Below are 17,426 nucleotides of genomic sequence, written 5' to 3'. Positions count from 1 at the left end.
GATCCGAACCCTCGGGCGGGAGCGCCGCCGCACTTCCCAAGCGGCGCACTATCCAGTGCGCTACCGGGCCGGCCCAGCACTTGCTTTTTGCTTTGCAGGGAAACAGAACTGTGGTTATCCTTCCAACAATGAATATTTCCTTACTCCTATTAAATTTACACACTGCTCTCTTTTCTGTGCCTTTTGGCACACATTAACTTTTTGCTTTAATGCCAAATCACATAGTGCAGTAAATCTTTTTCAACATGCTTCTAGCAATAATTAAAACTCAACCCATATAGCATTTGAAAGACATCCCAATTTCAGAGATGTTAACATGTGCGATGATAAAATGTACCATAGAATCAATTAAATATGGTAAGTACAGACAGAAAAAAAGGTCTAAGGATTTTTGCTTTTTAATCATTTCTGTATGGTTGAATCTGTTATAACAAGCACATATTAAACTTAAGAAAATGTATGAAAATCAAATATACATAAGCTAAAAGTCAAAAGAACATCTTCTTGCCTTAATGGAAAATTGAAGCCTTTTCTAAAAAGTAGGACTTAAAGTATTAAATATTATCTTTCCTGTAGATTATGTTAAAAAGAACTTGCTAAAATAGCTTACTAATTCCTATTCTTCCTTCAGATGTGAATCATTTAAAACTAAGTACAAATTTACTCTGTTTTGTCCACAAAGTGTACCAGATAGCATAATGAACTATGCCATTTAATTTGGCAGAACTCTCTGGTCCCTTAAATAAGAGTGGCCAAGAATGTGTCACCTGAAGCCAGTTCTACATGCTTAGTGTCACCCCACTGCACCAGTCCCTTCTGATTAAAAGGAAGCTTACTCTGCAATCTAGGATCCACTTCATCCCTATCTCCCGACACTTTATGCTAATATGTAGGAGGCCTAAGAAAACTACCAATGCCTAGATTCAGAACCTGGATGCTCACCTTTCCTTATTGTTGTAATCCTCTGATAATTAAAGAAAGATGTTGGAAAACAGTAGTGCATGCAGACTGGCATCTCAGTATTATCAAACATATAATTAAATGTATGGTGCAATAGGTTTAGGATATACATATTGGTTGCTTTTCTTAAAAACACTTTTAGGATTTTAATATACATAAGGCAAAGGGCACAAAACATAATTTTCAGCTTGATGAGTTTTCACAAACTGAACACACCTGTATCAGGAAACAGAACATTAACAGCACTCCAGAAGCTTCGTTCTCTCTTCCAGTCAGTCTTCCTCAACCCCATACCCAATAGCGCTACGTGAACTTCTAACAGCTTAGATTCACTTTTGCCTAATTTTACACTTGACATAAATAAAACCATACTGTACAGTAAATGCTCTCTTAGAGTTTTTCATCTCAGTACTGTATTTGTGAGATTCATCCCTACTCTTGGACATCCATGCTGTTGAGATATACTTCATAAATCTTTCATTTTCATTTCTATATAGTTACAAAGGTACTTCAGAAAGTTCACTGAAAGATTTGTATTATCTTTTAATTCTATTTTTGAAGTACTTTTGTATTTCAATGTATAAATATACCATTATTTATTCTACTGTTAATGAGCATTTGGGTAATTTCTAGTTTGTGGCTATTACAAATATTGTTATTATAAACATTCTAGTACAAGTCTTTTTGTGAAAACATGTACACACACCTATTAAATATATACATACAGAGAAGTGGAATCATAGGATATTAAGCTAAATCACAGGGTATCAGGCTTTAATAAATACTGCCAAGCAGTTTTCCAAAGTGATTTGGTTTACCAATTTTTAATTGGAATAGTCAAATAATCTAAATATAAAAATCATAGTAAACATAATCTTGCTTTAACACTTCAGAAGACATGTGGAACTATGGAATATTTTAATGTAAATATTATAGAAACAATTACTTTGTGCAGGCTTTAATAAATACTGCCAAGCAGTTTTCCAAAGTGATTTGGTTTACCAATTTTTAATTAGAATAGTCAAATAATCTAAATATAAAAATCATAGTAAACATAGTCTTGCTTTAACACTTCAGAAGACATGTGGAACTATGGAATATTTTAATGTAAATATTATAGAAACAATTACTTTGTGGATCAATTACCCTGGTTATTAAAGCCATAAAGAGGTAATAAATAATTCAATAAAGAGATTTTGTTTACAAGATTGTTGCGGCCTGAGGCTTTCCTTCCCTTAAGCTTGTATTGAATGGCAAACTATATAATGAGAAAAATTAATAAGAGTGTATACAGTTACAGTGTCAACAAGAAAGGTGAAAGCAAGGAAGCAAAACATCTTTCTTTTAGTAAGAGTATACAAAGTACAAATGGAAAGTGATGGAGAAAAGTGGTATGTTGCTTTGTTAGTGAGTACCTAAAGTTATGAATTAATAATTAATAACTGCAGTAATAGAAAGCAGTTAACAAATCTCCCACTTGAGTCATGGCACTCAGCACTTTGTGTCAGGCCCTGTGTCCTTTAAACATACTAATTCAGTTAATTTTTGCAATAACTATGTGAAGTAACTACTATTATTATTATCCCCATTTTACAGATGAAGAAACTAGGTCTCAAAAAGGTTAGGTAAGTTGTTTAAGTGATCGGTCAGATTTTGTTATCAGCTAAAGCTTTCCTGATATAAGACAGATTAACTTTCTAGAATGTTAAAAATACCCACTGCACTTTTCTCTAATTCTTTTTTAGATCATTCTTCCAAAATCTACCAGTAACTTTCACACAGAGGGCAAATTTAATTCCCTTGCCACAATAGTTGGAGATCAGTCTTCCTTCCCTTATGTATTAAAACATCCTTTAACCATTACTCATAATAGTAAGTTCCTTTAACGCTATGCTCTAAATACACTGCTCTCATTTCACAGTGTTCTGTAAAAGTACTAGGATGGATGAGTAAGACTGAGTCCCTACCCAAGTTTATATCTGTTAAGAACTACCAGACCCAATAAGATAGAGCACAAACAACAGCACAGTACAAACTACAGAGCATGGTGCAATTCATTCCAACTATGGGAGGCAGTAACAGAAAAAGCGGTGTCTGGCTTGGCTCTTAAACTTTACTATGTTTCAGTTTGGTGACAGAAACTGAACATACTACTTTAAATTGATCTGACCAATGTAACAACAGACAGGAACTATCACTCTTTAATTCATTCTAGATATTACTTTTCTATTGATGCACTATAAAACTGAATTAGGTTTCTGGCAAACACATCACAGTTGTTTCAATAAATTTTTGACATATGTTGCTACTAAGCTATAATCCTCCTCTTGTCAGTACCTATCTTTTAGGACACAAGGAAAAAAAATAGTATATTAACTATTCCAGCTTTATGCCATCTGTGAATTCGATAGCCATATCTCCCATGTCTTTCTGCACATCATTGAGGAAAGCATTGAAAAGACAGAAATTTGAGGGTACATACTAATTAAAAGTTAAATCTTTAATTGGAATAGAAGAAAAGATTTAGAAAAATCCCTTCACAAATTCGATATTACATGTGTGGCATTACTCAGAGCAGTTACTGAATATCATTCATCTTAAAGTTACATTGTATATACATACTGTATATACATATACATTTTGTCTACAGATGCTGCTAGAATTCTCCCCAATAGATTCTTTTGGTTGTATATTTTACTCAATGAGTTAGGTTTTAGATTTAATAAAAGTTAATTATAAGAAATTATTTAAAAATAAGCCCATTAATAAATTAAAACATTTAAATTCTTACAGTCAGTATTATATAATTTAGACCAACTACATAATTTTTAAAACATTATTTCTGATACTTATATTCTAAGAATGTCAAAGCTTTAATAATAAAAAATCCTACACTATTAAACTTGTCTTTAAATACACCAAGACTAAAAAGGAAATTTAAAAAGCATAAGGATTTATAGAGTCTAGATATGCAGCTCTAAAATGACCCATCTTAATAATTTCTTCAAATGAGTTTTTGAGTGATTTATTTTAAAAGGATTTGATAATTAGCATTTAAATTACTAAATTCAACTCCACCTCCCAGCCATGATGGAATAATAGGGGCTGGTTTTATCTTCCTGCCTTAAACAGAGAAAACCAACCAAAAAATATGTAACATCAGTTTTCAAACCCTGGACAATAGTGCAGAACAGATTCCTGAGAAAGGGAAACAAATGAGATGAGCCCTACAAGAACCTCAGCTTACTGTCTGGAGAGATACCAGGCCTCAGCACAGGGTAGGGGAGCCCAACAGAACCTAGTAGCCTCACCAATTTGAGCAGACAAAATTCAGAGTCCAGGGAGGTCAAGGCAGCTAGATTCTGTGAGGCAACATATTGTGGAGGAGGGAGCCATAAAAAGAGAGGATGTTTCAGGTACATGTAAAGAGGTCCACTCAAATCTTGGCTGAGCAGTGATCTGCACGCGTGTGTGAAGAAACCACCAAAATAACAGAAAGAACCATCAAAAAGGAATAAACAGAACAATCCTCGGAGCTCACACAAGGGTGGGAATAGTTTATATGCCCACAAGAGTAGAAAAACCTCCTAATGCAGTAGAGTCATCAGAAGGTTCCTCAGACCATCAAAAAGGAATAAACAGAACAATCCTCGGAGCTCACACAAGGGTGGGAATAGTTTATGTGCCCACAAGAGTAGAAAAACCTCCTAATGCAGTAGAGTCATCAGAAGGTTCCTCAGTAAGGCCTCAGAACAGGACCAAATTAGTCCTAAATGTTATAAAATAAAAACACAACTTACAAAAATTGGTAAGACACAGCTACAATAGCTCTAACAGTTACATTTACAGCACTAAATACCTATACTAGAAAAGAGGAAAGGGCTCAAATCAATGACCTCAAGTTTCATCTGAATAGACTGGAAAAAAAGAAGAGGAAACTAATAGATCTGCAACATAACTAGTGCCATTTTAGAGAAGCCCAAGTACAAAATGGCACTGTCCACCTCCTCCCCTCCCCTCCCCCATTCTCTTTTACAAGAAACCTCATGGTTTCAGAGAAAATGAAACTTCTGGTGTTTCCGCCTGCACAGAACTCTCCATTCCCATGACCTAACTCAATCCCCACCCTGGAATTACATCACCCAGCTCTTGGTGCCAACATGCCAAAATAAGCTCCCACTGCCCTATGTTAGCTGCTGTCCCCCACTTTCAGGGCAGCCCCGGGCTGCCTGCCACTTTGAGCACTGCCTGGCATATTTTCTTCCTTTAATAAAGCTTGAACGGTACCTGGCATCTCAGCTCACTTTCTCTCTGAAACTAAACCCAAAATATGAGAAAGAATGATATTATATATTATTGCCACTTTCCTCACACTAGTCTTTTGGATATGTATTATTATACATATATAAAGATGAGTAGACAGGCTTGAAAAAGTTGAATAACTTGCTAGTGACAGAATCAGAATTTGAAGCTCAGTAGCTCTGGCCCCAAAGCCCACATTTTTCTATGGCAGCATGTTACTCATCTTCACAAAGGACAAGGTTAAAACCAAGACTAAGTTCCAGGTTTCACTATTGTCACTGTGGCACTCTAATAATTTTGGCATTTTGCTAATATAATCACATCTGAGGTAAAAGTTTATGCATGCTTATTAAAATTATTAATGTCCTAGTTTATCCCTATTTATTCCTCTTCTTATACCTTCCTATTTTCTCCTGATACCAGCATATTTCATTACACTGTAGACAAGTCTGTAATGTGGCTTACAGAGAATTGGTGTTCCAAATTATCTTACACTATGAAGTTAACTACCACACAACTAAACTGAAGTCTCCAGAACACACAGCTGTATACTCACAACTCAGGATTACAAATCACAAAGGCTTATCAGCCTTGTTTTAGAAAAGCAACTTAAGCTTGCCTAAGAACATTCAGCTGGTAGCTAATTGTGCTATCAGCCAAACCTAAGGGCTGACTCAAATGATGTTTCTTTTCTCCAAAACACATTGTCATTCAAATTTAATATAAACATACACACCAAAAAACAAACTAAAAAAATCAATTGAGGTGAGATTGGTGAGACTGAAGATTATTCTTTAATGCTATATTCCTTTATGATGATAATGATGGCATCTGTGCTAAACAAATACATCTGCAAAACAAAAAAGTTCAAGCCACTAAAAAAGTTAATTATCAAAAAGGAAACAGGTAGCACAAAATCAAAAACAGTTCTATATATACGGAATCAGTCAATATCATTGTTAGTTAATTTCAATACTTTTATTTCAACTAACAGTAATATGATGATGTGAGGAAAACAGTCCTTGCTTTATATAAGGATTCATTTCCAAATTCCATTACAAAGCAAATTCTCCTAGTATCTACTGTATAATTACACATGCCAAAAGTTATAAGTAATGTACCTATTGTAAAAGCATTATTTAGTTCAATTTTGAGAAGAAAAGCCTTGGGAATAGTGGTCAGACCAAAATCACACTGAGCAAACAATAATCATTAGTAGCTATAGTTCCAGTAATGCTATATCTTGATGCTAAATATCTGTTGGCAGTTCTGTGCTTCTGGTCTATATGACCTACTCAACTACTAAAAAAGACAGGTAAAATAAGATGAGCTAGTCATCAAGGTGTGAAGGTGGGCACAAGAGGCCGGTTTATGTCCAGTCTACCTCCTAAGAAAGCAAAATGAATCCTGAAGATGCTGGGGCTTTTACCATCAATTTTTCTCCACAGAGCCTTTCAGGCCAAGCATAAAACAGATGACGTAACAATGACTAAAGAGAGCAAAAGTCAAGCTACTAGGTTCTTAAACAGCTTTTCATGATCCATAAAGAACACTAATTAACACATGACAGACACAGTAACTGTTCAACATATTTACAGACATTTTGATCATTTCCTACTTCAAAACTTATCCCTAACAGATCAACCTGAGGCATTAATTGCAGTTTTAATTCCTTATTTTACTGAAACACTCACTCATTGAACAAGTATTTATTGAACTCCTAATATAAGCCAGGCACTGCCAGGCACAACCTAAGGGCTAAATAAAGATTATTTATATTAACACAATAACCTCAAGAAATTTACATTCTATGCCAGACACTGTACTACATCAGAAATGAGTAAAATAGGGCCAGCCCGGTGGCGCACTGGAGAGTGTGCCGCTTGGGAGCGTGGCGGCGCTCCCGCCGAGGGTTCAAATCCCATGTGGAGACCAGTTCCCACTCACTGGCTGAGCATATCAATCACCTCACCAACTTTTTTGTAGTGAGAACATTAAAAATCTATTCTTTTAGGACTTTAGAAATATTCAATACATTACTATTAACTTAGTCATCATGCAGCGCAATAGATCACTAAAACTTATTCCTCTTTTGTTTTAGTTTTTGTTTTTTCGATCAACATCTTCTCTTTCCCCATACCTCCCCCCAGTCTCTGATAACCACTCTTTTACTCTGTTTCTATGAGATCAACTTTTCTAAATTCCACATATAAGTAAAATCATAACAGTATTTGTCTTCCTGTGTCTGGCTTGTTTCACTTAGCATAATGTCCTCCAGCTCCATCCATGTTGTCACAAATGACAGAATTTCTCTATTTTTTAAGGGTGTATGGTATTCTATTGTTTTATGTACCACATATTCTTTATCCATTTATCTACTGATGGACAATTAGGTTATTTCCATATCTTGGCTACTGTGAATAATGCTGGAATGAACACAGGAGTACAGATATCTCTTCGACATACCGATTTAAATTCCTTTGGATATATACAATGAAGTGAGAGTGCTGAATCATATAGTAATTCTATTTTGGTTTTTTTGAGAAACCTCCATGGTTTTTTCCAAAATGGCTATACTAACGTACATTCTTACCAACGGTGTCAAAGGGTTCCCTTTTCTCCAGATCCTCGCCAATACTTGTTGTCATTTGTATTTTTGATAATTGTCATTCTAACACATGTGAGGTGATATCTCATTTTGGTTTTACTTTGCATTTCCCTGATGATTAGAAATGTTGAGCATTTTTTCATTATCTGTTGGTCACTGGTAACTCTTCTTTTGAGAAATGTCTCTTCAGATCCTTTGCCCATTTTTCTAATCAGGTTATTTGTTTTCTTGCCATTGAAGGCAATCGTCATTTTGAATGCACATTCTTCCCCAATATTTGATATAGTTGGTATACACTCAATGTTTATAAGGTAAATCATATATAAAAAATCTCAAGCAAGAAATCCCCTTGATATTGAAGCAGTGCCTGCACAGAAGAGGAGGTTTATGGAAGAATATCCTCATTCTCAAACAGATTGTTTCAAAGGACTGGGGGAAGTCTATTCAATTGAAGCAACTGGTATGTTAAACCAAGACAAAAAGGTTACTGAGTTGAAAAGGAACAATGCTAAAGGAGAACAGAAGCCAAAATGATACTATACCCTCATGGTATCTTTAAAAATATGATTACCTGGCCAGAAATCATAATGTAGCACAATAACCTTTCTTTAACCTATATATGTGAAGCTCAAGTGCACATATAAGTACATGTCTACACTGTGCGGGGATCTGTAAACATGTAACAACATTTGGTAGGTCAATTAAACAAAACAACACCTTGAGAAGACACTATAATTTGACCTAGAGTGAGCTGTACTTTAATAATTTAGAAATTATGAGGAGGTGTTCTACTTCCATAACTAATTTTCACCATAACTGGTCAAAATTACTTTTTAAATAACAATTTAATGTCTCTGGAAACTGTCTAGGGCACACAGCAAATGAAGAAAATCTACTAACTGTGTTAAGAACAGTAAAAGTTTGTGGTCCTTGAACAACTCAGTAAGATGAAAGCTACATTACAGATGAGAAAAACGAAGATGGGGAGGGACTATCTTCTCCTCACTTACCAGCCAAGGGATGTGGTATCTCAATGGGAAGGGTAAACCACCAACATTTCTCATTCCCTCTGGTTCCAAATTGGAAATGCTAAATTTTGGGGTGAATATGGCTAAGAGGTCAGAAGTTCCCTTCCTCCACCTTTTCCTCGATCACAAAGCAGAGTTTCTATCCAAGTGCAGAAGGTCAAGAACACTGGAGCCCTGATCACCCTCACCCCAGCTCACTTGCAGGGCAAAGATTCTATGTGATAGAAGAGGCAAACAGAGAAGACCAGAGGGTACACTCCCAACCAGTACACTGTGTGTAAAGCAAGGTGTCACTGAAAAATAAAAACATATTTTTATGCTGATCAACAATCTAGTAAAAAAGGAGACAGGAATGAAAGAGTGAGCACAGGAAACAGCAAGTGAACAAGCAGTTTTCCTGAATGACCAAAAAAAAGCCCATGAAGCTAATGTATTTTGGATAGGGCCAAATACAGAGCAGTGGCTCAGATAATCTGCCCACTGGGAGAGTACCTCTGTTACAACAAAGAACTCCAAAGCTCTTCCCAAAGAAACTGGCATTATTTGAAACAGAGTATAGAGAAATACAAGATTAAGGGCATTTACAAAAACATTGTAGCAGTCAAAGAAGAACTAATAAGGAAACTAGAAAACATCCTGAGACAAATATCCTCAGACAAAAAAACTCAAAAAGTTCATGGGAAAATAGAATTAAAAGATAAAAAATATACACATTAGTTGTCAACTTAAGTTCCTTCAAGTTCAAGACACTTTTATAAGTGATGATACCAGCCATTCAGTCCATCCCTAAAGAACTGAGGGTCCTGGAAATCTAACCACATCAATGCAGTCTTTTTTACATTATTAACTGAAGAAAAATCAGTGCCCATTAAAGATTTTTTTAAGATTAGGAAACAAAAAGAAGTCACGAGGAGCCAAATCAGAACTGTAAGGTGGATGCCTAATGATTTCCCATTGAAACCCTTGCAAAATTGCCCTTGTTTGATGAGAGAAATGAGCAGAAGCATTGTGGTAGAGGACTCTCTGGTGAAGCTTTCCCAGGAGCTTTTCAGCTAAAAGTCTGGCTTTCTCCAAACACTCTCATAATAAGAAGATGTTATCATTCTTTGTCCCTCCAGATGTCAACAAGCAAAATGCCTTGAGAATTCCAAAAATCTGTTGCCATAACCTTTGCTTCTGGTCGTATCTGCTTTTGCTTTGAGTGGACCACTTCCATCACTTGGTAGCCATGGTTTTGACTGTGCTTTGTCTTCAGGATTTTTGTGGTAAAGTCATGTTTCATCTCCTGTTACAATTCTACAGAGAAATGCTTCAGGATCTTGATCCCACTTGTTTAAAATTTCCATTAAAAGCTCTATCCTTGTTTGCAGGTGATCTGGGTATAACAGGTTTGGCACCCATCAAGTAGGAAGTTTGCTCAATTTTAATTTTTCAGTCAGAATTGTGTATCCTGAACCAAATGAGATGTCTATGGTGTTGGTTATTGTTTATGCTTTTAATCATTGGTCCTTTTCAATTAGGGCATTAACAAGATCAATTTTTTCCTTGCAAATTGATGTGGATGGTATGCTGCTGTGGGCTTCATCTCCAACATCCTCTCATCTCTTCTTAAAATAAGTTGTCCATTTGTAAACTGCTGATTTCTTTGTGACACTATCCCTTTAAACTTTTCATAAGCATCAATAATTTCATCATTCTTCCACCCAAGCTTCAACATAAATTCAATGTTTCTTCTTGCTTCAATTTTAGCAGAATTCACATTGCTCTGATAGGGGCTCTTTTCAAACTGATGTCTTATCCTAAAACTACAAGTTTATTTTGGTACAAAGAAAAAATTGAAATCCATGCATAATACATATTTTCCACAAATTTTCTGAAGACCCTTCATATAAATAAAAACACAGTACACCATAATGTATGGGATACAACTAACTCAGTGCTCAGAAAGGAATGTATAGCTATAAACACTTACATTAAAAAAGAGCATCTCAAATTGACAACCTAACTTTACACGTTAAGGAATTACAATGAGAACAACAAACTAAACCCAAAGCTAGCAGAAAAAAGGAAGTAATAAATTGTGGGAAAGAGATACATAAAATAGAGACTACAAAAATGAGAAAAAAAATCAATAAAACCAAGAATTGGTTCTTCAAAAAAATTAACAAACTGACAAACATTTAGCTTGGCTAACTAGTAAAAAAAGAGAAAACTCAAATAACTAAAATCAGAAAAGAAAGAGAAGACATTACCAATTTTATAAAAATAAAAAGGATTATGAAAGAATACTGTGAACAATTATATGCCAAGAAATTGGGTAACCTAGATGAAATGGACAAATTCATAGAAACACACAACCTACCAAGACTGAACCATGAGGAAACAGAAAATCGAAATAGTCTTATAACTAGTGAGGAGACTGAATCAGTAATCAAAAACTTCCCAGGAAAGAAAAGCCCAGAACCAGATGGCTTCACTGCTGATTCTACCAAACATTTAAATTAACACCAATCCTTCCAAACTCTTCTCAAAAAACTGAAAAGGAGGGAACAATTCCTAACTCATTCTAAGGGGGTAAAATTACCCTGATACCAAAGTCAGACAAAGATATTACAAAAAGAATATCCATTATGGCTACTAGTGAAAAATCCTCAAAAAAATACTAGCAAACTGAATTCAACAGCACAAGAAAAATTGACAAATATTTTTTTAAATGAAATAAAAACACAAGTTACCAAACTAATGGAGTGTAGATAAAACAGTGCCTAGATAGAAATTGATAGCTATAAGTGTATATAGTATTGAAAAAGAAAGATCTCAAATCAACAACTTAAACTTCCCACCTTACAATACTTGAAAAAAGAAAGGAAAAATTAAATCTACAGCAAGCAAAAGTAAGGAAATAAAGATTACACTGAACATTAATAGAACAGAGAAAAACAATAAATGAACATTTTATTAATATTTTATCAATAAAAAAATAAACAAAAAAGAAAACAATAGAGAACATAATAAAACCAGAAGTTGGTTCCTTGAAAAAAATCAACAAAACTGACAAACTTTACCTGGACAGACCAAATGAAAGAGAAGATTCAAATTAATAAAATCAGGAATGAAAGAGGGGATTTTACTAGCAACCTTTGAGATATGAAAAGCCCAGGCCCAGATGGCTTCACTTGTATATTTTAACAAATATTTTAAAAAGAATTAATACAAATCTTCCACAAAATCTCACAAAAAAATGAAGAGGAGAGAACATTTCCTAACTCATTCTATGAGGGCAGTATTACCACAATACCAAAATTAGGCAAGGATACTGATATAGGAGGTGCTCTGTTTCCCTGGGCTTGGGTTTCAGGACACACCTCTGGGTTTCAAGCCATTCCCTGAGGTCTCAGGCCCCTCCTCTATGTCCTCTCCTAAAGGAAAGTTACTGTTGCTAGTTAGACCTATTTTCATCACCAATTCGGGAAAATGAGACCACAAGTGGCTGGCTTATGCAAATCCAATGGTTGGGCATACTCAGTAGAGAGGGGTTATGTAACCCTGATGGCTGGGCATGATCGGTAAAGTGGAGTTTATCCTCTGAATGACCTTCCACTAGAGGTAGTAGAGAGCACAGAATATTCCTGAATATGCCTGATGCATGTGATGGGATCTGACCAATGAACATGCTCCAAGAAGAGACCAACTGAGCATGTGCAAGACTAATGTTACATAACTGGGAACCATCCCCTTAATTGAATATTCATTAGACAGAGAAACTATAAAAGCTGAATCCCAGCAAAAGGCCAGGTCATTGCTCACTTTCTTTGAGGCAACCTGCACTTTGCTGGCTGAGGTGTGTACACTTTACTTTGTATCAAACTTACTTTCAGCAAGCAGCTACTCACTCTCTTGAGCCAGCCTGCATTCTGTACTGACTTTAAGTACGTGTTTCCTGCTTTTGTGTTAAACTTGGAGTAGGCCCTGCTCAGTCTCCCCAGCTATGCTGCACTCCCTCTGTGGAACCTGTATTTCTCATCTATTATATTAAACTTGTTCTCACTTTCTACTGTGACTCTGCCCTTGAATTCTTTCCTGTGGAGGAGTCAAGAACCGCATAAGAGGACTGGGTGGGTTGAGGCTGACTATCGGGTCCCCCAGAACCTACCTCCAACATTAATATCACAAGAAAAGAAAACTATGGACCAATTTCCCTTACGAATATAGGAGAAAAATCCTCAAGAAAATACTAGAAATTTGAATCCAGCAATATATAAAAAGGATTATACATCACTGCCAAGTGGAATTTATTTCAGGAATGCAAGGTTGGTTTATCAATCAAAAATTATTTAATTAATGTGATACACTACATCAATAGAATAAAGGGCAAAAATTACATGATCAGCCTAATAAACATAGAAAAAAAACTTGAGAAATTCAACACCCCTTTATAATTTTAAAAAACACTCAAAAATTAGCAGTTGAAGGAAACTTTTTCAACCTAGTAAAGGGCATCTACAAAAAAAAAAAAAAAAAATTCCACAGCTAATATTATACACAATGAAGACAGACTGAAAAGATCAATAACAAGGCAAGAATGTCTGCTCAACACTTCTATTCAAAACTGTACTGGCAGTTTTGCCACAGCAATTAAGCCAAAATGAAAAAGAAAGAAAAAAAGAAAAAGCATCCAGATTGGAAAGGAAGAAGTAAAATTATCTCTGTTTGCAGATGACATGATCTTATACATAGAAAATCCAAAGGAATCCACTAAAAAACAATTAGAAATAATATACAAATTCAGCAAGAATGCAGGATATAAGATCAATACACAAAAGTCAATTGAATTTCTGTATACTTGCAATGAACAATCCAAAAATGAAATTAGGAAAGTGATACCATTTACAATAGTATCAAAAAAATAAAATACCTAAGAATAAATTTAACAGAAGTGCAAGACTTGTACACTAAAACAACAAAACTTTTTATTTTTTTAATTTTTTTAATTTTTTTTTTGTGTCCAAATTATCTCTGTTTGCAGATGACATGATCTTATACATAGAAAATCCAAAGGAATCCACTAAAAAACAATTAGAAATAATATACAAATTCAGCAAGAATGCAGGATATAAGATCAATACACAAAAGTCAATTGAATTTCTGTATACTTGCAATGAACAATCCAAAAATGAAATTAGGAAAGTGATACCATTTACAATAGTATCAAAAAAATAAAATACCTAAGAATAAATTTAACAGAAGTGCAAGACTTGTACACTAAAACAACAAAACTTTTTATTTTTTTTATTTTTTTTATTTTTTTTTTGTGTCCAGCAACGGATCGCAACCCTCAGTGTCGCACCCGTACCGGACCGGACCAGCAACGGGATCGCAACCCTCAGTGCTGTGCCCGCACCTCGCTCAGCCAGTGAGCGGGAACCGGTCTGTATGTGGGATCCGAACCCTCGGCGGGAGCGCCGCCACGCTCCCAAGCGGCGCACTGTAGCAGTGCACCACCGGGCCGGCCCCCAACAAAACTTTTAAAAAAGAAATTAAAGACAACCTAAATTAATGTAAAGATATTCTGTGTTCATAGATCAGAAGATGTAATATTGTTAAGATGGCAACGTTCCCTAAACTAATTTCAACACAACCTTTTTTTTAAAAAGAAATTTTTTTTGCAAAAATTGACAACATAATCCCAAAACTTAAATGGAAATTCAAGGGGCCTAAAATAACCAAAATAATCTTGAAAAAAAATAAGGTTGGAGGACACTCCAAATTTCAAATATTAGTATATAGCTGCAGTAATCAAGACAATATGGTACCGGCATTTAGATACACATACAGATAATGGAGTAGAATACAGATTTCATAAGTAAACCTTCATTTTTATGGTCATGTGACTTCTTTACAAGGGTGTTATGAAAATTCAATGGGAAAAAAAGTTTTTTTAACAAGTGGTATAAAACAACTGGATATCCACGCGCAAAAGAATTAAGTTGGACCATACCTCATACTATATACAAAAATTAACTCAAAATAGATTAAAGATCTAAATCTAAGAACTAAGACAATAAAAATCATTGAAGAAAACATAAGCATAAATCTTTGTGAATCTGGATCAGGTACTTGTTTCTTAGCTATGGCACCCAAAACATAAACAAGAGAAATAATAGACTAGACAATCAAAATTTAAAACTTTTGTGCTACAAAGGACAATATCGAAATAATGAAAGGACAACCCAGGAAACAATATAAAACATTTGCAAATCATATATCTGATGAAGGACTTGTATCCAGAATATGTAAAGAAATCTTATAATTCAGTAACAAAAACTCACATAACCCAACTTAAAAATAAGCTCAGGATCTGAATAGACACTTCTTCAAAGACACACAAATGACCAACAAGCACATGAAAAGATGCTCAACATCACTAATCATTAGGGAAATGTAAATCAAACCCACAATGAGATACCTCTTCACACCTACTAGGATGCCATCATCAAAAAAGACAGATTAAGCTGGCAGGTTACCTAAGTTGGCTATAGCACAGTATTATAACACCAAGGTCAAGGGTTCAGATCCCACACCAGCCAGCAGCCCCCACCCACCCAAAAAACCAAAATGAGATAAAAAAAACAAGTCTTGCCAAGCACATGGAAAAACTGTAACCCTCAAACATAGCTGGTTAGAACTTAAAATGGTACAGCCACCTTGGAAAACAGTCCGGCAGTTCTTTAAAAGGTTAAACACAGAGTTATCATATGATCCAGCAATTGCACTCTTAGGTATATACATATTCAAGAAATGAATAACTCTGCCATTAAAAGGAAAAAGGAAAAAATGGTGTCCAGGATAAAGCAGAAATGAATAACTCTGCCATTAAAAGGAAAAAGGAAAAAATGGTGTCCAGGAATAAGAAATAAGAGCAATAGTTTCTTCTTTTACTGAAATTGATGTAGAAAAGTTTAAATAAAGAGAAACCATAAAAGATCTGGTTGACATTGCTTTTGTCTTGCTGTTTTCAAGTTTCATTCTTAACAACGTAATTGGTAAAAATTTAAAGACTGTAGCCTTGAGTTTACTTTTACTTAATACATAGTTGATTGTCAAGATTTTTATCATACAGTATTCAAGCCCTATGAAGAAAAGGCCACCTGTGATATGTTTCTCACTCAGCACACATGGGTAATGCTTCACTCAATGGTTATACCTTGACATTTCAGAAAACAAAATGACTGCGCCCTCTGGAGGACAATGCCTTTTATTTAATCTGTTATACATATCACACTATTATCATGACCACATCAGCATCATTATTAACAGAAAATCCAAACACTCCCATTCCAATCTAAACACTGACCCAATAGTGTTAAAAACTAGAAGCTCAAAAGAGTGTGGTACACTTGTAGGATTTCCTACACTAAATAAGATAGTTTTTCTAAACACAAGAAGAATTCAAAGCGGATTGTCCTTACACTGGCAATACATGTCCTCTACCATCACCTTCTAAACTGCCACATAATCAATAAAACCCAGTAAGGAATATTTATGTATAATTTATATGCTGTAGTACTTGACAAATCCTCTAAAACAAAACTTTAAATGTGTTCATCAATTGCAGAATTCTTAACAAAATCTTTGATAGTAAAAGAGTTCTGAAAAACACAGAAAGTAAATCCATGAAAACTTAAGAGGCAGCAGAGAAATTCTCTCTCAGTTTTGAAAACAAAAGTGAATTGTAACCAAAAGGAATTCTTTGGTAATGAAACCAAAAACATACTGTTTTCTAAAAAACAAAACAAAAACAAAAAACATACAGAACTTCAATCCTTTATTACTTACCACAGCATTTGCCATTTGCAATTTGTCTTCATTAATAACTTAGTTTATAGTTGAACACACTCCGGTTAACTAAAGTTGTATACAATTGGGTTAACAATCTGATTAAAGAAGTCAGAACTTAAAATTACTGATGGGAATGGCCAGATCCTAGCTACAGAAATTTCTTCAGTATTCAAAGAGAATGGCACCTGGCAAGAAGAAACAGTACAGGTAAACAAATAAAAGTAGTGAGAACAATTAGAACACCTAATAAGGGTGTTGGCACTGGCATTCATTTTTCTGTTAATTTAAGAAGTGATAATCATTCATTTATTAAATGAAACAGGGAAGACATTAAATACAGAAAATAATGAATTACTTAATTACAGCAAATTATCACTTACAGAAGAAGGGCAAGATTACGAAACTCTTCAAAGTGACTTGATACTCTCATATACCAACAGTATATAAGAACACCTGGTTTCCCATATCCTTTCCAGCTGTTGATACTGGTAGACTCTTTATTTTTACTAATCTGATGAGTACAGATTGGCATCTAGTTATAACGTACACAAGAAGACATTTTTAAGAATACTCACTGCAAAAAAATAGCAAAAAACTAACATCTACTAATGGAAAGAATAAAAAAATAAATCAGCGTATCATAGATTAAGTAGTATGCAAAAGTTAAAACGAATGACTATGTAACAACA

The 17,426-nt window shown here is 34.8% G+C and overlaps 1 protein-coding gene across 2 annotated transcripts in view; it reads right to left on the bottom strand.

The window, feature by feature from the left end:
- RNF13 (ring finger protein 13) overlaps window positions 1-17,426 on the bottom strand; it is a 62,395-nt gene that overhangs the window by 6,004 nt on the left and 38,965 nt on the right. The window contains exon 5 of one of the 2 annotated variants that reach the window (XM_008590798.1): window positions 16,735-16,922. The exons of the other annotated variant lie outside the window; for it this stretch is intronic. Within the exon in view, the coding sequence (XP_008589020.1) occupies window positions 16,900-16,922 (23 nt within the window). The 3' untranslated portion in view covers window positions 16,735-16,899. The remainder of the gene's footprint in view (window positions 1-16,734; window positions 16,923-17,426) is intronic. 2 annotated transcript variants of the gene reach the window in all.

The sequence above is a fragment of the Galeopterus variegatus genome, unplaced genomic scaffold (genome assembly GCF_000696425.1).
Source record: "Galeopterus variegatus unplaced genomic scaffold, G_variegatus-3.0.2 Scaffold6374, whole genome shotgun sequence".
In the NCBI taxonomy this organism is placed as follows: Eukaryota; Metazoa; Chordata; class Mammalia; order Dermoptera; family Cynocephalidae; genus Galeopterus; species Galeopterus variegatus.
The sequence above is the reverse complement of the archived record's forward strand: the minus strand, read 5'-3'. Positions and strand labels throughout refer to the sequence as shown.